This window comes from Canis lupus, chromosome 2 (assembly GCF_003254725.2).
Source record: "Canis lupus dingo isolate Sandy chromosome 2, ASM325472v2, whole genome shotgun sequence".
Classification (NCBI taxonomy): Eukaryota; Metazoa; Chordata; class Mammalia; order Carnivora; family Canidae; genus Canis; species Canis lupus.
Genome location: NC_064244.1, coordinates 50,138,291 through 50,162,401, shown reverse-complemented (window position 1 = coordinate 50,162,401; position 24,111 = coordinate 50,138,291). Strand labels below are relative to the sequence as shown.

Below are 24,111 nucleotides of genomic sequence, written 5' to 3'. Positions count from 1 at the left end.
TCCCTCATCAGAGGCCCCCCCAAAAGAAAAAATAAACTGGGGTATATAAGGGATTGATAGATAAAGTGTGAGAAATTTCTCTCTTGCCACCTGATTCCAGTTGGAAATTCACTGGCTGTGCTGCTGACTGAACAAAACAGAGGATAATAGCCTCTGGCTGAAGATTTTATAATTGAAGCTGAGGCAGAGTGGGCCATGTGCGTGTTCAGAACAGTGATTGCATTGTGAATTACAACACAAGTCCCACTTGTCAGTCACACAAATGTTTAAGACCATAGAAAGGCATCTGATTTGGGACAGGGATGACAAAATGGATCTTTTGGTTTTCCCCACTTAGCCCTGAATACAAAGGACTGACGACTGCTTTGTTCTGGGATAAAGTCTTACATTCCTTGTAGGACCTATCCAATCACTAATAGAGAAAGAAAATTCCTGTCTGGAATCACTCCTACCACTTTCCCAAAGAAGTAGACTTTAGTTCTCATCACCCGATGGGGGAAAGAAAGCCATATAAACAGTAACACACCAGATTTTGTTTTGTTTTGTTTGCTAATCATCATTTCCCCTCATTTATCTTAACTGAATACCTCAACGTTAAACAATTGTACTAAACAGTATTGAGAGACATGGCTCTAATTTGATAATATTTGTCAATACTTAAAATGCTTCTACCCTTTGAACCAGGAACTACACTTAAAGAATGTATTTAACAGATAAACTGATAGCTGTGGAAAATGATATATTTTGAAGGGATAGTCTTGGCAGCATTGTTTGTAATGTCTGAAGAGTGAAAATGTCCTAAAAGCTCATCGACGGGAAATTGATTAAATAAATCACAGTACATTTACACTTCTGAGGTCCAGTTCCAGTCCTTGTCACCAAACTTGGAACTCTCAAGTTTTTTATTCTTTCACTGATCTGCTTAATTAATTGCTATCCCTCGTGTCACAAGTTATAAATAACAGGCAATAAGGGATTGAAGAGTTGGGTGCTTTTCTTCAGCTGTTAGCAGTAGTAATGGAAAATTAACACTGGTGGGAGAAGGAAATAAGGAATCTTGACTCATTCTGGACCATCTCTAAACATCTCAATGGTCATCTTAATTAACAGCATGTTTTCTGGATTTATAGGATGTACCAATGCTTCCTGGGTATATTATACTTATCAGGCCAAGGGGAGTCCCATGTCAGTTCTTAAGGGCTAAGGTTTATAACCATTTTTTCCTTTTTTTAGTTTTTAGGTAGGTTCCATGTCCAGCATGGAGCCCAATGTGGGGCTTGAACTCATGACCCTGAGATTAAGACTTGAGCTGAGATCAAGAGTCAGATGCTTAACCGATTGAGCCACCTAGGCGTCCTGGCATATAACCATTTAATCACAACACATAGATAGGGTTAAAGTGAATATTCTATTCTTACTTGTAAATCCTTTAATCACAGGGCCTAAGAAAATTCTAGGTGTAACAGATGGAAAAGCACCATTTAGTCCGATTGCTGACAGGCTGAAAAGAAAAAATCAATCATTTTATTAGAAATAAGTCTGTGCTGGCAGGTGGCATGATAATCATAAAATTTAGTGGCACAAACATTGAATTGTAAAATGGAGCCAACTAGTGTCAAGAAAAACAACAAGAAGGCTTTTTAAACATACTTTCTTCTAGAATTTTTCTCAATGTATTATAAGCCTATTTATCTTACTACATTTGAGTCCCTGGAACTCAGAATTTTTTGTCATTTTTTTGTATCCTCAAGAGCCAAGCACATAATGGGTATTTTATAGTCTTCAAAATGAATTAAAAAACAATAGTTTGAAAGCAAATTGTTTAAGATCATCCTTAAATTTTTCTGATTAATGCTAGAGGTCCTTTTCCCAGAAAAATACACTTATCCATGCATACAAAACTTTCAACAGAATTTCTGGGCCATCATGGATGCCTGCTTTCTCTTTTCTTTTCACACATTTTCTAGGGAACCAGAGATTCTAGATTAAGAAATTCCTAGATTTTTTTTAAAAGATTTTATTTATTTATTCATGAGAGACACACAGAGAGGCAGAGACACAGGCAGAGGGAGAAGCAGGCTCGCTGCAGGAAGCTGGATGCAGGATTCGATCCTGGGTCTCCAGGATCATGCCCTGGGCTGAAGGCAGATGCTAAACTCCTGAGCCACCCAGGGATCCCCAAGAAATTCCTAGATTTAGAGTACATAATCACAGAGAGAAGTGGAGGAATCTTTAGAAATATTTCCTATTCCTCAATTTTTCTTTTACAAAAAGCATGTTTTTTTTTTTTCATCTACTTTACAGAGAAACTTTCAGTCCCTAAGGAAAAGGGCCTCTTTGAGGTACAAGGTGTGTAAAAAAATTTTATCTATATAATTTTAGGTTAACTTAGATATTTTGCAGTTACCATAGTAAAATACAGCCTTATAGCAAAACATAAGTTTAAAGAGGTTTTTTTTTTTTTTTTTTTTTTTTTTTTTTTTTTACAGATTTACTTATTTTAGAGAAAGGGGCAGGGGGAGAAGATCCTCAAGCAGACTCCCTGCTGAGTGTGGAGCCTGACGGGACTCAATCCTAGGACCTTGAGACCATGACCTGTAGGGAAATAGAGCTGGATGCTCAAATGACAGAGCTGCTGAGGTGCCCCAAGGAAGTTATGTTTATTTAACAAACATTTAGGGACTATTCACTATGAGTCATGGACTGTGGAGGGCAGGGACTAGAAACAATGACTCAAATCCTAATACGGTAGAGCACAGGCATCATAAACTGGGTACTTGAGTTAGATTTTTGCCTCTGCGTATGTGTGCTGAAGGTAGTGATGGGTGTAATGAGCAGAGAGCAACTATAAATTCCGTGAAAGGAAGAAAATGCAACCGCAAAAACCTTTGGTTTTATTATGGTCATATACAACTATTAGCCTCCCTTCCTGTTACCAGATGACCCACAAGGAGTCTGATTATAACCTCTGGGTAAGCACTGATTGATTATGGATGAGGAGTAAGGTAACGCTTGAACTACAAATGCTTAAACTCTACCTCTGTGTATGAGCAGCTACAACCACCTACATGCCATTTCTAAGACCAAGCATGTAAATGTTTCGTTCACCCGAGTGATGTTTTTCTAATATTATGTTTGTGGCATCTTAAAGCTTTGGGGAGACCTCAAAGCTGATCTGGCATGAATGTCTACTCAAAGGAGAAATGCCCTCTGGAACACTCCTGAAGCCACAGGCTTCGTTTGAACTCTCATTAACAGCAGAATGTATTTGCAGTCACCGATAATTATTAGAAACCACCTCCTCATAATTGAACTAAGACCTCCTTATATTTTCCAATCATTTCTCTGAGCTTTGACTTCTGGAGTAATGCAGCATAATCCTATTCTCTCTCCCTACCCTTAAGGATCTGAAAACAGCCATCATTTTGCATTTCTGAATTTATCTCCAGGCTGTACTTTCCTTTCTTCAATGTATTCCTCTTGAGAAATATTTTCACAGTCGTCACCTTCCTGTTCCTAGTCTTTCACACACTGTAATACTTGGCCAAAGCCTGCTGAAAATGTGACACCTAGAACAGAACACGATATTCTAGCTCTGAGTATCTAGCACATCTGAGTCCAGAGGAATTCTTTTGATCTGGACACAACCTTCCACCAACACACTCTTCCAAGCTTTCATCCTTACCTCCTGTTCTCTCCCTAGGTATGCTGTGCTGTGGGCAAAAACATTTGGAATTTGGTCACATAAAAATGTTGTCTTTTTTTCTTGAGTACCACTATCAACTCAAGTTCCCCTTTCATTTGCCTTGGCAATGGAATGTGTACAATTTTATCTTAAATTTGCCTCAGCACTGACATAATTGTACATCTTAATACATCATATTTAACCACTGCAGATCTGCTATCTGTAAATTTGATAATACTTTTTATGGAATTTCTTGTGTCTTCATTCAAAGGATTGGAAATTGGCTTCAGTTTAATGTGAATCATTATTCAACTCTCAGGTTGTTTCAATAGCCAGGAATCCACCTGGCTGATTACCCATCTTGGCCACAAAGATTTCAAAAGAGATGTCGAGTACCTTGCTGGATTCAGTGAATATGGTACCTTTAAACCAGTCTAAGCCAAAATGTTTCCCCGATGACAAATCCTAGGGACATTTTATCACTGCCGTGAAATTTTAGGTGAGCTTCCAAGCTCTATGAAATAAGCAGCCAGGATGGGTGCCAGGTCATGTGAGTAGAAACAAGAGAACCTGTGTCATAGTCACCATTTCCCCTTTTCTGGTACATATATAGTGGACCAGAGGCACTGGATCTATATTTTATTAGGAGAGGTAACTCTGAGGTAAATTCAGCCAAATAAAAACTCAAAAATCACTCACTAGAGAGGGATATGTGAGGGGTTCTGTTCATTACCGCAATTTTCAATATTTTTTTTCAGATAAAATCTGAAAAGTCTTATTGTGGGTGTGTCAGAAAAGGCTACAGTGATCTAGTATTTAGATTTTATAACCTTTACCTTTTGCCTTTGATAGAGTTGGTACTTAGGTGGATCTGTTGCCTGTGTAAATTTCTCCATTAACGACAAATGAAGAGGTAACCTTTGGACATTGACCGTTTTTCAAAGAAAATGAAAACATGTATTTTTTTTTTTTTTTTGCTTTTATTCTCACCAAACATTCATAAGTGAAGGCATATTCAATTTCGAGGGGCTATCCAATTTCAGATGTGAGACACATAACTGTAATAATGTTGTGCCGAGGGAAGAAAGAAGCCTTGGTCATTGTATCTATTCAGATGAAATAGGTTTTCTCTTTTAACACTTTTAGGGGCTCAGTTAACCATGCCTAAACCCAATTTGGGGGATTAGTATTTTAATTCAATTCCTTCAGAGCATGAACAATTCTTCCTGTGCATGACAGCAAGGGAAAAAATGAAAAACAGTCATAAACAAACCAGCTGATCCACTGAGGATTACTATACAGATTAATTTATACAAAGGCTAAAGGCAAAATGAGAAAAGTAGAAAGTTAAGTCATTCCCTACTAGTTAAGGAAAGAACAAGTACAAAATCATATCAATTAAAAATTAAAAAAAAATATTTTCTCTATTTTAGTTTTTTACACAATGCAGTTTGTCAATTTTACAGAGCTACAAATAGTTACCTTTCATCCTACTAGCTTCAGAAAAGCAAGATATTCATGTAAATAGCTCAGGTGGTAACTCTTCAAGATAATTTTTAGTTATTCATCTAGGTAACATGCAGCATTCCTACTAAAGGGAAAAAAGTCTATGTTAGGTGGCATAATATCATGCCTTTTCTTTCTTTTCTCTGTAGTAACCCAAAATGGTCCTAAATCTCCTGGATCAACAATCAAGAGAGATTTTATTATATATTGCTCAGTTCACAAATCTGAAGTGTATGTTGGCCAATGACAATTTTTATAGTTTATCCACCATTCAGAATGCTTTACCAACACTCTATGCTCTGATCTGGAAAAAAAGAAAAAAAAGAAAAAAAAGAAAAAATAGATGAACGGCTATATTCAAAAACACCTAAAAAAATACTCCTTAGTTTTGAATTATGCTAAAGAATAAATATTTGAATTTATTGCTATGCTTTGCTAGATTTTAAATATCAGATGTGGACTTTAGATAAAAAGAACTTCATAGCAAAAAAAAAAAAAAGAACTTCATAGCGCTTTTGCTTTCTTATGAATTTCAGTTTTAACGTTAAAGTATGAAAGAAATGTGAGCTCGTTCTCATGGATAATAATTTAACTTTATTGTGTGCAGCCTTTTTCACACCAAGTATTTGTTTTTCCATGTGAAATAAGATTTAAAATTATAAAGTTATTGTTAAGGAGACACACAGAAAGGCAATAGAAAAAGCTGAAGAGAGTTTTTGTCTGAAGCTAGAAAACAGAACAGTCTGGGAGAAAAAGATAAGAAATGAGAAAAGTATCAAAGGTTAAAAAAAAAACTAGTTTTGGGGAGAGAAGGGCCAGGCAATTGTCTCAGAGGGACGGTAAGATTTCATGTGCATGTTTAATATATGTGCTTGGCAATAATAATCTTAGAATTTTCTTCTGTGTCATTAGAGCTCTTAATTTTTCCCACTGTCTATAATTTTATGCAACATTATATATATGTGTGTGTGTGTGTGTTTATGTAGCACAAAATCCATTTGTAATTTTGTACCTCCCAGCAAAGTCATACCTCAGATACGAAATGGAAAATAACTGGAAGACCTATCAGAGTACATTCAAAGTTTGGATTTTTTAATTAAAAAAAATTTTTTGTATTATCCTGCTTTGGTTTCCTTATTGAGTAGACTCCTGGGGAAAAGTAAGTACAGTGAGTTTACTGGTCTGCTGTAGAAGTAGAATTAGACTCATAGCAAAGAAAGTTAAAAAGAGATCCAAAGGTTCACTTAAAATAAAAATCACCAGACAAGATAGGCTATGAGGAGCCTCCTCCCTGTGGATGAGTTTTAGCACACACACACTTTGGAGCAGCTATCCGCAGATACTTCTGTCCAGAACCCACTCCTTTTCTGGAGTTTCTGAACTCTTTTTGCCCCACATCAGCTTTAGCTCTCTTCACTATGCTGCCATTTATGATATGTTTACCTGCCACTTTGGATGAGATGGCAGAGAAGGAGGAAAAGTCCCTACTATTTATCAGAACATGAGAAGAGAAACAAATCCCTGGACTTGCTTTAGTGCTCTAATTGGCAAATATGCCAAAAGACTGACCATCTCACATGCTGAGGTGGAAATGAACCTCTAATATAAGATAAAAAATCCTCTAACACAAGATACAAAAGATAATATACATTAGGCCAGTTCAGTTAAAACTCATACGTTTTTTGGTACTCTCTGACAGGACTTTAGAAAAGATATACCCCAATGGCAGAAAGTAATTTAAGTATGGGAGAAAGTTAGAAACCATAATGCCTGAAATACAAAAATAAATGCATTACTGAGGCATATTCCCCTGGTGCTGAGGTATGTGGGCAAAGAGGTCACACTTTACTGTGAGACAGGGGGTCAAAGGTGATGCAGGGCTCTAAGAAAATATTTACCAGAGGAATGTGATGATTCATTTACCAGTCCAGAAATCCTAAGTACAAAACTTTAAGATATAAGAAGGATCAAATTATATAATGTATATGATTCAATTTAAAAATTCTTAGCCCTCTTACATTATCTAGATTACAGTAGTAAAAAATCAAATTACATTCATATGAAACTTTTATAAAAAGAAATCAAATCCATTTTTATGAAATTTTATAGTACAATTATTTTCTAATGGGTATTTTCTTAGGTCATGGTATTTATAATTCCATTTACATCTGCAAAATTTTTCAAATCGAAAAACAAAAGGCAGTCAATAGAAATCTAAACTTTCATTTGCAAAACTCCCTTCAGTTTTCAGGCCAGTAACACATGGTGATGTCAACTTCTCCTCCAGACATGGACTGCTACCAAAGATCCCCAGTTTAAGGAGCATGCAGGCCTCTACTCATTAGGAACGCTTTCTGGTTTGGCTCACGTTTCAAGAAATTCTGGAGCATGTCCATGCCGTCCAGAGATCCCCCAGGTTTCAGGATTAGGTTTCTGTATTTCATTCCAACCTAATAAAATAAAACATCATGCCTAATAATTCATTGTTAAAGCAGTTTTCCAAATCCCTAGATGCAAAAGAGAAAGGGGTAAAGGTGAAGAAAAATGGACTTTACTATGTCTGGATGTTCTCTTTTGCCAAGAATACAGCTCTGTAGTACTTATTTATTTTGGGAGCTGTGAGATCTGAAGCTTAAGAACTCTGGTCTTCTACATTCCTCTCTAATAATGTCTTGTCTCCTTAGAGTCTCAACAGTGAGCAAACAGATGAACAAAAAAATAGCCAAATGGAATGTATAACTGATTTTTATTGGTTAGTCCATCTCTAATGCTATTTCAAAAGGGTTAGCAAAGCAAGTGTTCAAGAAGGCCAAAAACAGGGGGTCTGTGTACCTGGAAACAGTGGTACCACTTCTGCCAAAATGGCTTCTGCTATGTTTTAAACAAGGGGCTTTACACAAAACCCCTCATCTTTATGGATGGCAGTAGGACAACAGCACATGCTCCATGGTATAGGGCAAGATATTTCTGTGGGTCCAGAGGTGGGAATAAGAACTTTGTAAAGTTTTCTTTGGGGATGAGGTCTGGAATTTTAAAACATTGCAGTTACTCTGCTTTTATTTAGAAAAATATATGAGCAAATAAATATGTGAGAAAAAAATGACTGTACTTCAGTGTCAGTGTTATTCACTATTTTCACTTCCTTTTCATCATCCTTTTGAGGAAGACAATTCAGTGAAGCCTAATTCTAAATATACATTTAAAATAGTTCACAGAGTAACACCTTGAAATGTATAACCTTTATATCACTGTATCAATATGATTAGTAGTCTTTTTTTAAAGATTTTTTTTTGGGAAAGGAGAAGGTGGGGCGAGGGAGAGAGAAAGAGAGAGGGAGAGAAAGAGAGAGAGAAAGTGTGCACATGCATGAGCAAGCAGGGGGAGGGGCAAAAGGAGAGAAAGAGAATCCTCTAGACCATCACTGCCTGGCTTTTTTTAAAAAGTAAAAAACAAAAAACTTGGTAAAATTAATTTTAATAAAATATTCTCATTTTAAAAAGATTTTTATCTATTTATTTCACAAAGAGAGTGCACAAGAGCATGAGTGAGGCCTGGGGGATGGCGAGGAGCAGAGAGACAGGAAGAAGTAGACTCCCCACTGAGCAGGGAGCCAGCCGCAGGGCTCAATCTCAGGACCCAGGGATCATGACCTGAGCCAAAGGCAGCAGCTTAACCTACTGAGCCAACCAGGTGCCCCTTAATAAAATATTTTAACCAGTAAATCTACATTTATCTCAACTTCTACAAATATAAAATTACTGAAGTTTACTTTTTGTTGTAAGTCATCAAAATCTAGTGCTTTTTACTTTTACAGCACAATTCTTCAGTGGCACTAGCCACAGTTTAATTGCTTGATAGCCACAGGTGGAGAGCATAGACAGGTGGAGAGCCCAGAACACTGATGATCTTTAGAAGGGCTGGTTGGATGATATTCTAGTCTGACATTGAAAAGGCATGTAGTAATCTCGTTGCTTTATTTAAAAGCTTTGGATAAATTTTCTTTTTTCTTCTTTTTTTTGGATAATTTTTTTTTAAAAGGGCAGGGCCCGTAATCATTGATATTTCAATATCTGAAAACCCTGGTAATGAACGTTTAGAGCTTGATTTAATGTTCTTTAGGGGGAAAAAAATGACATGTAATTTCTTACTTGGTCTGCAGCAATTCATTACTGGTACAAGAGCAATCGAGAACCTAAAATGTGAGTGATGGCTATACCTACCTTGGACTTTATTATTCTAAGAAGTAGCAGCTCAGGGCCCTTAAGCCCAAATACAGTCTCCCTCTCTTCCCTTTATTTCATTGTCCAATGTGCTTACATTTCCTACAGTGTTAAATCAGTATGGGGACTGGGTGGTATGGGGAAGAAAGACTACGCTCTCTGCAGGTAGCAATATGGGAAGAACGTGGAAAACGCGAATTAAGTTCATCTGCAGAATTGTAAAAATATTTTAATCGTTAATGGAAAAGGATGTAAATATATGCTAATAACTGAGACAACAGTATAATGAAACCCATGTACCCATCATCCAAACTCCATAATTAATATTTACCTGCAGAAATTCTTAATGCTTAGGATCTGAGACTCTTTTACTTATTAAAAAGAAATTTTTCATTCCACAAATACAGGAACGTCATGAAAATCTAGGTAGGGTAAAAAAAAGAAATCTCCTGCAATGCTGGTACCGAAACAGTCTCATCTGTACAGGGAACTGTGGCCCTTGAGGAACTGCCGGGTACTGGGAAGAGGCAGCTCCGGGCTCCTCTGAACAGTAAAGCCCCCATGGAGCTGGGTACTGTTCCGACTCACGGTACCCAGTTCAGCACAGCTCCAGCCCTGCCCTGCTTACGGCTCCAAACAAGTTGATTCAATTTCCTGAATTACAGAGCAATGGTCTTTTAATAGTTTCATTTCCTTCACAATGAAGTTTGGAGAACAGTTTAAGAGTCATTTGGTAATAGGATCTTGCTTTTCTTAAAAAAGAAAGAAAGAAAGAAAGAAAGTTAAGTGAATTTTAGTATTTTTGGAAGGTACCAGCTCTCTGGGTGAGAGAACACTTCTGGGAGACATATGCCACAGGTGGAAGGAGTCTTTGCCCTAAATTGTTCTACTTTGTTTACATAATAAAGAAACTTGAACTGAGAGGAAAGCAGAAAGAAAAGTTCTAAGACAACCACGGAGATTTTTCATGCTGAAAAAAATCCTTCAGGAGGATCTGCACATAGTATGCTGAGCTTCTATTAACTATTCCAGAAGGTAAATCACATTAGTCACCTGTGCGGTTTTTAATCCTGGAAGATTAGAGTGTATCTATTGGCAACTGTGCAAGTCCTCTCTAACAGTGATGTTTTCTAAAGCAAGGTCAGGGTGTTGGGAGTCAGGGCCAAATCCGAATCTTGGCTTCAGCCTCGGCTCTGGGACCGTGGGCCTTGGTTTCCTTTACCTATCAAGTAAGAATATGCCCCCCTCGTTTAGCTGATGGGGAGTTAAGGATGATTTCGGTACATTACCCACTCCCTAGTGTACCACATGGCATCCGGGGGGGCACTCAGCAATCCTCAATGGTCGTGCATCCCTCCTCTCATTTCTGCCCCTCTCACACTGCTGCTATGGTTCAGTGTCTCACGTACAGAGCAGGAACACAGATGCATTCCGGGTCTGGCATCTCCTTAAAATTCATTCTGTCTCCTAATAAAGCTAAAAAAAAGTACGAGAGACTTCATCTCCATTATTAATAAGAAAGAGACTCTAATTCAGTATGAATATTAAGTCAGAGACAAGGCACTCATTTTATCTAAGAATATGTACCCTTATTTTTCAGAGATTTATTCATCTATTTGAGGGAGAGAGCACAGTAGGGGGTAGGGGCAGAGGGAGAAGGAGAGAAGCAGAACCCCCCCTAGCAGGGAACCCAACCTGGAGCTCGATCCCATGACCCCAGCTGAAATCAAGAGTTGGATGCTCAACTGACTGAGCCCCCTAGGAACCCTTGAGGTAATATTCTAAGAACAATATAATGACCTGAAGGAAGGGTGCCATCATCTATCAGTAATGAGAATATGTAAATGGTCAACAGCCTGGGTCTCCTGCTATCTCCGGCATCTGTGAGACAGCACATGCTTCTACTGCCTTCCAACTCTCTCCTTCCTGTTGCTGTCTCCTTCCTACACTGAGTAACACGCATCAGGGCAAAGGGCATCCACCTGAGCACAGGGGATGATGACCAGGCACCCAACAGGCTCCCTGACCAGCTTTTAAAGTGGACTTTGAAACCTTCCCTTCCACGGCCCATCTGTGAACTCCTTCTCAACAGCACACCCTTTGTTTTCTATGAGGGTGGGGAGATCGTGGGTGGAAAAATAATACCTTGGACAACAACAAAGAAAAAGGAAGAGAGTCAAAGGTTGGTGCTGGTAGTCAAGGAGATGGAACAAGAAGAGTGGGTAGGAATCTTCGCTTCATTAGAAGAGGCCTTCTGGAAACCTTAAGCAATGTTTCAGTTTGTGAGGGTAGACAGACAGATCTTTATTTATGGGGAGGGAGAGCAGAGAAAAACAAAACAAAACAAAACAAAAAACAACCAGCCTGGGCAGTAGCATGCACTGGGGGAAGGGGAGGCAGACGGGGAGGACCACCACCATAATTAAATAGAACAGTTTTGAAGCAGATGACACGCAAAAATGAATAAAACAGCTCCTTAGGGCCTTATGATCTAGGGGGTGAGATAAAGGAATAGACAATTAACAAAACAGATTATTAGGGTTTAAGGAGAAATGCGAAGAAGGGCTGTTAAGAACACAAAGAGGGAAAAACTGCTTCCAGTTGGTTGGGATTCAAGACTTAGAAGGTCTGGCCTTGTAAATATGCAAGAAGTTGGAAATCAATCCCATTTCCTTCCTTTATCCTTAAATCAGGCAAAATCTAAGTCTATTTGAAAAGGCTGCAATGTAAGAGAAATCAGCTTTGGGGTGGTGTATCAGGAGAGCTGAAGCAGAATTTAATCCGTTTGTAAGGACCTGCAGGAGAGGAAATTTCATATTCTCCCTTAGCAACACATTATAGAAAGAACTGGGCCTAGACTTCTGATGGAAGAGCACTGGAACACTGAGCTTTATATTACACTTTCACTGTCAGGCAATTCTTTCGCATGTTAACCCCAAATTCGTCAGGTTTCTGTCTGTTATGGCATGTGGAGATCTAGCTCCTTCCTAACGGCATTACAGATTGAAATACAGTGATACTTGATTTTAGTTCTTCTCCACTGACAGAAAAAACAAAGGTTAGCAATTTCTCTAAATGCAAAAGAGGTGGAAGATAATTCTAGCTTAATAATATAATTGTCTTTGAATCCACAATGTCTACTAGCTCTTAGGAAATTTTCCCACAATGAAGTTGCCTTATAAAAAGAAATGGCCCTAGTTAAAATGCCCCCATTTTTTTCCAACCCTATGATTAGCTGCTGTATTTTGAAACTACATTTGGTGACCTTAAAGATATCTTCAAAGAGCCCCTAGAGCTTGCTGTTCAAAAGTGTTATTCCCAAGCAGCTCCCTTCCATAGCTATTTAAGAGATCAGTTGGAGAAGGAAAAGAGGTGTCTGATAATGAAACGTCTCCATATTCTACCAGAAACAAAGACTTTAGAATATATTTAACTAATTATATAGTTAAGACGGTCTATCTATTTACAATGAAGAAATTAGAAAATCACAAATAAAGCCAGAGGGAGCAAACTTGTGGCTATTATAGGTAAGTGGCCAATTCTAATACTTTGATAGAGCCCTCAAAGCAGAATGAAACCAGTGTACCATAAAATATGCTACTGCTACCGTTGGTATTCGGAAGGCTATAGGTTTGGGGCACCTGGCTAACTCAGTTAGTAGAGCATCTGACTCTTGATCTTGGTTGTGAGTTCGAGTCTCACACTGGGTATATAGATTACTCAAAAAAAAAAAAAAAAACAAAAAAAAAAACCCCAAAACAAAAGAAAAGCTTTATACTTGACCCTTCCTTTTATTGTTTTCCCAGTGAGTAAGGCACTTTCTACAGTTCTGCTTGCTAAGGTCTGGAATGTTTCTCGGATGAGCAAGAGGTTATAGTGAGAAGGTCTGGAGATGTTCTTTTGTTTTTGTTTTTAAAAGATTCTATTTATTTATTTATGAGAGACACAGAGAGAGGCAGAGACACAGGCAGAGGGAGAAGCAGGCTTCCTGTGGGGAGCCCGATGTAGGACTCGATCCCAGGACCCCAGGATCACGACCTGAGCCAAAGGCAGACATTCAATCGCTGAGTCACCCAGGTGTCCCTTGTTCTTTTTTTTGTTATCAATGACAGGACTGGTAATGTCAACAGTATGTGATCTAGTTAGTCCTCAGCCTCTCTAGAGTCTGGGGACTAAGCATAGTAGGCACTGATTCCTTGAAGGGCCACACCACTATCTTCTCAAAATGATTCAAATACTTACTGGTGAAATTAACCTGTCTTATTAGGTGTCAACTACAGTGGCACCAATATGTACTCAATTGTGATGCTTATTAAGAATTCTAAGGGAGTCTAATTCTTCTTCCTTTCACAGTGTCTTGTCATTTGTTTCTTGCTTTTGTTGTGGTTTCATACTGAAAGTTTCTAGAGTCTATTTTGTATTCTTATTATTCCAGAATTTTTATAATGGCTTTGGGAAAGTCTTTTTAATTCACTGTGCCGGGCAATAATAACTGGTCCCTTTCTGCTGAAAACTTTGTAAATCTAGAAAATATAGCAGAATTCAGTGATGAGGAAAAAAACAAAACATAGTTGGGAGGGTGAGGGCTTTGAGACAACACAGACTGTATGATATATTGTGATTGCTCTGATACCCATGACTTCAGATCAAATTCAGTATTTCCTTATACTATAAAAATTCTTTCAGGGCACCTGGCTGGCTCAGTTGGAGAAGTATGCAACTCTTGATCTCAAGGTTGTGAGTTCAAGCCCCATGCTGGCTGTAGAGATTATAATAAACAAACAAACAAACAAATTGACTTTTAAAAAAATTCTTCCTTTTCATCACAACATACCTGTAATAATGACTGATGTTTTTTGTAGAATGGGATTACTGCCTCAAAGTATTAACTTTTAATAAGTGGGTATTTGAATTTTATAAATCAGGTATTACTTTATTTTTATTTTTTTCTTAAGATTTTACTTATTCATTTGAGACAGAGAGACAAAGAGCACGAGTGATGGGACAGGGCAGAGGGAGCCCTGAAGAGCAAGGAGCCTGATGTAGAGCTTGATCTCAGGACCCTAGGATTATGATTGGAGCCGAAGGCCAACATAAGGGCCCCAAGGAGGTATCACTTTAAAGCAAACGTTGGCAAAAATTAAAAAAAAATTAAAGCAAACAAAACCAAACAGTACACTGTAAGATGGAACAAAATGGCTATTTAAAAAGCTGTTCTAATATCTGCCACTGCAGTGAATAGTGTGAAGGTAGGGTGTGGAGGGATTCCCCTTAGTTGCTGGAACCAGATTCACTACTGTTGTGACAGCAGCGTAGCAAGAAATGACATGATATCCCAGAGTATTTGATAGGAAAGGATGAAATAAAGTCAGTTTCATGGCATAAAATGAGTAACACACAGTGATGTCATATCCAGAATTATAGCAAAACTGAAAACTGTTTTTAACATTACAAGGCAAAAATTCCAAGTTGTTGGGAATTTTGCTTTCTCCAGGATCAACCCAGGTCCCTGTTCTAAATTAAAAGTAGTCTGGCTGCCTACCAAGCTGTGAAGCTTGAGAATAAAAGGAAGTACATAGAAGCATAAGGGCAGGGATTGATCTGCTGGACTTGCAAGTTCCTTGTGGTCCACTGGGATCAGTACTTTGGCTGTTACCTTGATAGGTGGAAGAGAAGAGGTGACAGTGGAAGGTACTGGAGATGTGGCTGTGGGAGTGGAAGCACAGAGGAGGTGGATGAGGGAGAGTAATTGAAAAAGGTACTGTAGTACTTATGCCAGGAAGCCTCACCCACTAGTAAAAGCCAGTAACAGGTCATAATTGACCTTTATATAACTAGACCTTGTATCTCTTTAATCATTGTTTTCTGATTTCTACAATAATGCATGCTTTATGTAAAAATAAGGAAAAGCTCCATAAAAAAAACAGAAAAATATTGAATAATCACTCATAAAGTCATTACCTGAAGCTAAGAATGGACATTTTGATGTACTCTTTTTCTAAACACATCTTAAAATAAAAATTTATATTCGATGGTACAAAATATTTTATGACCCAACTTTTTTTGTTCTGTGTATTAAACACTCCAGACATAAGAAAAAAGCTGTTGAAGCCCTTCCCTCATGCCCAAATCCATTCTGCTCTTCAAAATATGGAAAGGCCACTTTTGGTTCAAATGATCTGGAACATTTCACAAGTGAGTAGCCTTTTGAGTAGGGCCTTTAAGAAAGGTAAAATTTTTAAGAGGCATAAACAAGGAAGGCACACGTTTTAGGTGGAAAAAACAGAATGAATAAAATTTGTGAAGGTGCAAAGACCTATGGGAACACACAAGGAGTCTTCTGGGAAGTAAGGAAGGGATTTGATGGCTAAGGAAAGGACTATAAACAAGAAGAGGAATAAGAAGGAAATTAAAAAAAAAAAAAGAAATGGCAGGTGAGGGCCTTTGGAAGTTGGCCAATGGCTCATCAATGGTTAACTGGAGAGTAATTTCCAGTTTAGTTGATGGAGGCAAAAGCCAGGTAACAGGGGCACCTGGGTGGCTCAGTAGTTGAGCATCTGCCTTCAGCTCAGGTCATGATCCTGGGGTCCTAGGAGTGAGTCCCACATTGGGCTCCCCACAGGGAGCCTGCTTCTCCCTCTGCCTGCGTCTCTGCCTCTCTCTGTGTCTTTCATGAATAAATAAATAAAATCTTAAAAAAAAAAAAAAAAGCCAGGTAACAGAAGTTGGCCAAGACTGTTTCTTAGAGCAAGAAATTAGGCTGTAAAGGAAGAACAACCGAATAGTAGCAACAGGGTTATCAGAGTCAGTAGCAATTACCCGTTTTTTTCCCCCAAGATGGCAAACCAGTAAGGCTTGGTATTAGAGACATTGCTGAGACAATGGAGGAAAGAAGATAAGTACTGAGGTATAGAAAGAGAATAAAAAGATGAAGTACTCAGTCTTGATGCCCTTACTTTTCTTAGAGGAGAGGAAAGAGGTATTAAGAGACTCCGGGGAACGCAATAAGGGAGGTGGAGGAAGACAGCAGAGTAACACTGGGGGTCCAGACAGGTTGGATAGCATGACTTTGTAGTGGGGCATGTTAATGGAGTCACATGATCTTCCCCAGAAAGTGTGAATCCCAAGGACACCATCTCCAAGTGCGCTGGTGGAGAAATCCAGGGCTCTGGGCACTTAGCCGAAGGTCATGCAGAAGTCAAGGTATTTATAAGAATAGTCAGTGGTTGACCATTGTAATAGGTGGGCTAGGGAATGGAAGGAGACCTACAGTGACCTAAGAGCCTGGGTAGGGTGGGATGGAAGATGGAGTGATTAGAAAGGCTAGTGTATAGACTGTAAGTGCCCTGAAAGTGTTTTGGCGGGGGTGCGGGGTGAGCTTGGGGGGGGATGGTGGTCTAAACGACAGCCATGTATTTCAGTATCTATGTGTGGAGCACTATGCAATCCAGAAACAAAGTTTAAGGGAACAAATTGGTTAGCTAAAATAAGTACAGAGAGCCTGATTTTGAGAATTTGTTCTTTTCATTTCTGAATCAAACAGAATAGAAAGCACACTGGAAAATGCATCAGCCCTAGAAATAATCCGACAGCTGAGTCTTCAACAAGAGTGGAGACTGGGGGCCTGTAACTCAGGAAGGTTTGGCTGGTAGCCACCTGGCAGTCAATTTACTATACACAGAAAGGAATGGCTCAGGTTAATAAAGCAGCTTGAATTACTTAGAGGCATTTGGGTTACAGACTATGTAGTAGGTGGGGTAGGCCAGCCACAGAGAAAGGGTACCTCACGCAGAAAATGTATAAAGAAACTGTGTAGAGAATATCAAAATCTTTGTAGATCATTTCTATCAGGAAGGAGTTTACCTTTCTTTCCCAACGTCCTATAAAACTAAAACATGGTTCAGCACATGTCAAAACTAGCTGCTATAAATGCTCAAGTGCATAAACAAAGCTTTGAATTTTAATTATGCAATATATTGGAATGTTAATAAGCAAGAAAATGTAGTAGGTTTTTTTTTAAACTTATAGAATTAGAGTTAATCACTTGTGCACTGCAACTTAATGATGTATGATTTGAAAAGATGCAAGACTTTAAAGTTGAAAGCTGTTACCGAATCTCTTATTCTAAAATCTACACGTAATAAGTACTTTACACTAGGAATTAAAGGGGAGGGAGGCAATTGCAAAATTAACAAAAAGGAGAAAAGAAAATACAATACCTCTGGATTCATTATTCCTTTTTTTTTAAAACAGCTGTAAAACATGTCCATGGAAAATACTTCACTCCAAAGGTATCCATAATATTGGCCATCGTATCCCCCTGCCAAATGTCCAAAAGTAGCTGGCATATTTGTGCCTTTAAAGAAAGATACATTTCAATCAATGTGATGGCCAGTGTTAATTATCAGGTTATCAGCTGCCTAAGGTTTCCCTAGGGGGAGTGCAGGCACTGGGGAGAGGAGACAAGCAGGATCCTACCTGTAGTACTCCATGGATTCACATGTGCCCTCGGCCAAGATGTTTACAAACTTCTCTACTATGATGACTCAACCTTGAGCAGGTTTCGGCCTTAAGCTTTGGAATGCCTAACAATAGTTTCAGAGGCTTTGTCCACACCCATCAGATAGCTCAGTGTTTCAGAACTACTCAGTCCTTTCTTATCCCTTAGATGCATATGTATCTTACAGATACTCTACTATTAGAGCCTACCCTTCGTCACACCTCTTTATATCTAAAATTTGTCAGAACGGCGCTTATTTTAGGTTCATAATTACTGAAAAAGAATTATTTAAAAACCTAAAAAAAGTTTAGGTTTAAAAACCTAAAAATTTTTACCAACTCAATCTACCTCTAGGGCTACTTTTAAAAAGGATTTTGTCAAAGTGGCCTCAGGCACAGAGTTGTGTATGGTCTGCTATAAAGAGATCGCAAAAGTAAGTGAGGATCTGGGATGGACTCAATGAACTCTTCTGATCTTTATCATCACTATTAATGTTGACGGATTTATTTAAATAACGACTTTTACAGAGAAAAAAAAATCACCCTACCAACTATGTGTACACGAAAAACTACCTGTTGGCTTAAAATATGTAAATATATAAATGTGAACACACGTGTGTGCACCTACCCACCCACACACATGAATATCATAAATATAGGGTTAGAAAGTGCTAGTTAAAACTGCCTTAACTGATCTCAGAACCAAAATCAGAAGCAAAGTTTGTGCTTCTCTCTAAAACTGCCCCCTTCTGCCAATTTCTTAGTGGAATCACTGGGAAGTCCTGGTACATATATGGAGGGAGGAGCCAGGTGGGAGCTGCCAAACGTGAATGGCTTTCTCTGCTTTGGGGTGGAGGCCAGTTGCTCATGCATGATTACACTAAAATGCTGAAAGCTGGAGCCACCTTTCCTTTAAGCATATTTGGACAGGATAACTCATACACGAACATAGTAAGCTTATCTGAAAGTCACTGCCTGATTATAGAAATCAGAAACAAATTACATGAGGTAAACTTCCTGACAATCTCGGCCTTCCCTAGCAGTGCTGTAGGACTTTACCGTGTGTGGAACAGAAAAAATTGAATTCAAGTCTTGGTACTCACATACCTGGGGTGGCTGCAACACCTAAAACCTCTGTGCAGTATTTGGCATATTCACTTGCGGCGTCCAGCGATGCGTTGGTATGGAGAGACTGATCAACTTTGCTCAAAACAATCTGACGTAAGGTCAGAAGACCTATTAACATAAGAATGTTTGGGCATGTTTTGGAGAAAAGAGAACTATGTGTTCTAATATCACAAGATCAAAGATTTCAAAAACTGATGCCTGTAGTACATACTACAGAGTGGGAGCAAGGTAACTCACTTAAGATTTAAAAGGAGACAGATTTTTTTTTCTTGGGCACAATCCTGTATATTTAGCAGTCTTCTCCCCCCCCCATAATAGCACTTTAAGAGCACTAGGATTATTAAAGGGGAAATAAGTTCTATAGAAGAACATGTCGGCAATTCCCTCTTAAGCAATTCTAACAAATTTTCCTTTTCTATAAATTTTTATTTTTTTAATTTTTATTTATTTATGGTAGTCACAGAGAGAGAGAGAGAGAGAGAGAGAGGCAGAGACACAGGCAGAGGGAGAAGCAGGCTCCATGCACCAGGAGCCGGACGTGGGATTCGATCCCGGCTCTCCAGGATCGCGCCCTGGGCCAAAGGCAGGCACCAAACCGCTGCGCCACTCAGGGATCCCCAAATTTTCCTTTTCTAAAATTACAAGTCATACCTGTGTTGACCAGTCTGGAATCAACAAGCTTTTCAAGCAGATCATCCATGATAGGGCTTCCATCTTTATAATGTTTTGACAATCTTCGGAGGGAATCCATGTCCCATACCCAGTTCTCAAGCATTTGTGATGGCACCTCTACAAAGTCGGTTTCCACATTTGTTCCGCTAAATCGTGCAAAATCAGTCTAGAAAGTGAACACAGAGGTCTTTTTATTTAAGCACTGAATGAAAACTACTTATGTGATGCATTATAATTAGGACTCTAAGAGCTGGGCACCTGGCTGGCTCAGTTGGTAGAGCATGTGACTCTTGATCTTGGGATTGTAAGTTTGAGCCCCAAAGAGGGTAGAGAGATTACTTAAATAATTATTAGAAAAAAGGGGAGGTGTCTGGGTGGCTCAGTCGGTTAAATGCCTGCCTTCAGTTCAGGTCATGATCCCAGGGTCCTGGGATTGAGCCCCATGCCGGGCTCCTTGCTTAGCAGGGAGCCTACTTCTCCCTTTCCTTTTGCCTGCTGTTCCCCCTGCTTATGCATTCTCTCTGTCAAATCTTAAAAGAAAAAAAAGGAATCTCTAAAACTCAGGACAGAATCAGAGTCACCTGCCTCTTTGAATAAAGGGTTAGGATAACTTCAAATTCAAATGAAAACAAAACACAGTAGCCAAGCAGCCTGAAAAATAACCCTCCAAGTACTCTATGTTCATTTAAATGAATATTTCATATTTTGAATCATAGACAAACTTGGAATAATCATCAGGAAACATAACTGAAAAAAAAATCAGTCTGAGTTAAAACTAGCCTTAAGCTTTGGAAGTAAAAAGATTTTAAAAATTTTCCATTGAAAATGAATATATTTACGACAATTTCCCCCTACTTCTCTTTTCCGTTTGCTTCCTTTTATTTATTCGATAAGTCCATTTCTGGGGCACTCATCACTCCATTATTTAACTCCTCAAGTTTTCATCAAAATCAGAGTTAAATTACAACATTGCAGACAGATATCCTTTCCATGTGTGTTATGTTTTGTGTTCTAAACTTTAAATAAGTGATTTCTAAGGTAATAGTGTTGTAGAAAGCCTAGTTGTACCTCTCAGGATAGAAGAGGTTGCCTTAACACAAGAAGCCATTTCAGCAGGAGTTAGAGCTGTGGGTCAGCTGGCAAGTGGGGGCAGTGAAATGCAGCTATAGTTTCCTGGACAAAATATATACTCAGAAGTTAAAGCATCCCTTATAAAAATAAAGGACTTATTCTGAGGGTATAGGCTAAGAGTTAATTTTTTTTTTTTTTTTTTAAAGGGAAGTTTAGGAATGCCTGGGTGGCTCAGTGGTTAAGGGTCTGCCTTTGGTTCAGGTCGTGATCCCAGGATCCTGCTCAGCTGCTCAGGCAGTCGGCTTCTCCTCTCCCTATATTGCTCCCCCTGCTTGGGGGGAGCGCTCTCTCTCTCTCTCTTTCAAATAAATAAATAAAATCTGAAAGAAAAAAAAAAAGTGAAGTTTAGTGAACTATTGAAACATATGTCAGGAAAGCTCTTGATCAGAAAGAGGGGAACCTGCACACCATCCACAGAACTTCAGTAAAACTGACACGGGCAGAGGAGAGTTAGCATGAAAACAACTGGGTCGCCTGCAGAATGGGGGTTATCACTGTGTTGTCTTTCCCTGAACCTCTCTGTCCTGTTTCCCTCCTCAGTCCCTCCCTGACTTCATCATCCCCGGGGTTCTGCAGGGAAAGGAAAAGAAGAAGGGCTTAAGTGCTGGGGGAGGCGGCAGATGGGATGCCGAATCAGCAGCAAAGAACTGATTCTGCTTTTGGCCCAGGGCAGAAGCGCAGATGTCAACGCCATTTCACATTCTGCCTTCCTCTCTTTATGCAAAAAAATGTTTTGCTTGACTTCCTATTATAATTGCGCTGATTCTAGATATGAGGAGCTGCAAATACTGCAGGGCCAAAGGGAAGGAAATTCACTAGGCGCTGGAATTAGGCCACCTGTGTTTGAGGACATCCTAAAAAAAAAAAAATTCTTATAGGGAAGAGGCAAGGGTTCCAGAAAACTGAATATTTTGCCTCTTTCTGGTATCTTCTAAAATAACAAACATCCTACATTTAGATAAAACACTTTGATGCAATAAACATAACAGTGGAAATCCATTGAGACTTTACCACGTCAGACATTATGCTAGGCCCTTTATATGAATTATCTGATTCAAATTCTAAAATGATTATATGAAGTACATACTGTTATCTCTGTTTGGAGATAAGGAAATTGAAACATACTGAGATTGACAGGAGATCTAGGGTTTGAAACCAGGTGGTCTGATTCCAGAACCCATGGTTTTAAGCACAATTGCTATAATGCCTATGTTATAGAAAAATAAAAAACATAAAAGGTCAAATTATGACATTACAAAGTGGCTAAATCCTAGATATTATCTAAAGTAGAAAAATCTTTTTTTTTTTTTTTAGATTTTATTTATTTATTCATGAGAGACACAGAGAGAAAGAGAGGAAGAGACATAGGCAGAGGGAGAAGCAGGCTCCCTTCAGGGAGCCTGATGTGGGACTCGATTCCGGGACTCTAGGATCAGGCCCTGGGTCAGAGGCAGATGCTCAACCACTGAAACTCCCAGGCTTCCCTAAAGTAGAAAAGTCTTATATCAATCAAACTTGCCTTCATAAGAAGAGCAAAACTGAGGTTTCAATTGTGCTTCCTTAGGAATCCTACTTCCTCTACATACTGGAAGATGTTTCAAGGATCAAACATGAGCCTGGCTGTGAAGGTCGGCCTTTGTAAGCACCTCTCCTGCACTTGGGATTCTGTTAAGAGTAACTGCATGATTTTCTAAGGATTATAGTTTTTAAAGAAGTACTAACAGACCAAATAAAGGCAAATAAATCATACCATCAGCTACCACTCCGCGGTATTTCGACAAAAATGTACATTTTGTATATTCTGCTTGTGTGAATATTTTTCAGTCAGCATTTGCAGATAAGGGTGCAAATCAGCCCCAAGTAACAACAAAATGTGTGTGTGTTTGGAGGTGGTGGTGCTGGTGGTATTTCAGAACCTAGAAAAACATGAACAAATGAGAAACTCATGAGTTAAAACTGAACAAAATAAAAAGTAACGCAGTTATGTCATTCAGAGTAGAGAAGAGAAGGCTTATTCTGTCCAAAGACATCGGGTGGTGGGGGAGAAAGCATAGCACATGAATGAACAGATCAACAACGTCTCCTAAAGAACAAAAGGAAATGTTTGCAAGGAGTAAAAGCTAAAAATAGCCCTACGGCTTGCTTACTAATTTCCCGAAAGTCAGAAAGTCAGTCACGCTGTTTCTCTGTGTGCCCTTTGAGCAGTATCATTTAAATATTTTTCAAAAGAGGAGGACAAAGATCCTATGAAATTCAAAAGCTCTATTTCCAGCAAACAACTGAATTGCTTCTAAAAAGAAAGGCATCCATGGTCAGCCACTGTATGAGTCAACAAAGGAACCCTGAGCAAGTCTTAGCATCTAGTAGCCCGCTGGGGGTCTGACACTCAGGACAGCACGGCTGCTGAATTATTTACTCACTGCTGACCAGTCAGCAAACACCACCTCCTAGTTTTAAAGCGCACGTTCCAAAGAGCCCTATAAAGCCCTTTATATGGTTTTCAGTAAGAACAATTTGAAGGTGTCGAATAAATAGTAGCTTATAGGCTATAGTATCTATTGATGTTAATATACTTCCCAGATAAAGCAGAGCATCGTGAAATGAACACAAAATAACACGATTAACGAATCATTTTGTAGGTGACACTTCGAAAGGTTTTAGAGCATTATCGTCGCAAGAAATGTTTTGACAATAAAAGCCTAGAAGACAATGTAAACTTAGATTTCTGTTTGATTTTAATTTCTTGGGAGGAAGAATGTTAGTTAAAACCATGAGATTTTTCATTATTACCCTTTTAAACAGACAACGGGATACCTAAAATACACACTATTACAGATTTTTACAACAGATCACTTGATGCTATAAAGAATTCAGACAACACAGCAAGAGCTGGAACAAAATTATATAAATTAAAGCTCAAAAGTCTGTGAGCTTCTGGTGTATTTAAAGACCAAAGTCTTACGGATGACTGTTCTAATTAAGTGGCTGGATGCTTTTAGGGGTTGCAACTAAAGTTTTATGTTCGTGATACCAAATTCCAGCTCAAAGGAAAAGCAGTCGCTGAAATCCGTAAGTGTACTGTGTTTAGAAAAAGAAAAGGCCCCAGGAGAATGGACTCTGGCTGTCTGAGGTGATCCCCTACCGATTTCCTCACAGTCATTCCAGATCCTGACCTGCGCGACTTACCCCTAAATCCAGGGATGGTGCAGAAGTTTATGTAACAAACCATTAAAAAAAGACAAGTGCCACTGTTTCCCAGACTCTGACACA

General features: G+C 38.8%; 1 protein-coding gene across 8 annotated transcripts in view; it reads right to left on the bottom strand.

Annotated features, from left to right (window-relative positions):
• NLN (neurolysin) overlaps window positions 1–24,111 on the bottom strand; it is a 106,186-nt gene that overhangs the window by 8,161 nt on the left and 73,914 nt on the right. For 6 of the 8 annotated variants that reach the window (XM_049103206.1, XM_049103201.1, XM_049103207.1 and 3 more), the window contains 5 exons: window positions 19,690–19,876; window positions 19,018–19,146; window positions 17,631–17,767; window positions 4,522–7,641; window positions 1,419–1,501 (listed from right to left, as the gene is read on the bottom strand). In XM_049103206.1, the coding sequence (XP_048959163.1) occupies window positions 7,507–7,641; window positions 17,631–17,767; window positions 19,018–19,146; window positions 19,690–19,876 (588 nt within the window). In that variant the 3' untranslated portion in view covers window positions 1,419–1,501; window positions 4,522–7,506. The remainder of the gene's footprint in view (window positions 1–1,418; window positions 1,502–4,521; window positions 7,642–17,630; window positions 17,768–19,017; window positions 19,147–19,689; window positions 19,877–24,111) is intronic. The other 2 variants (XM_049103209.1, XM_025446988.3) reach the window with 1 other exon arrangement.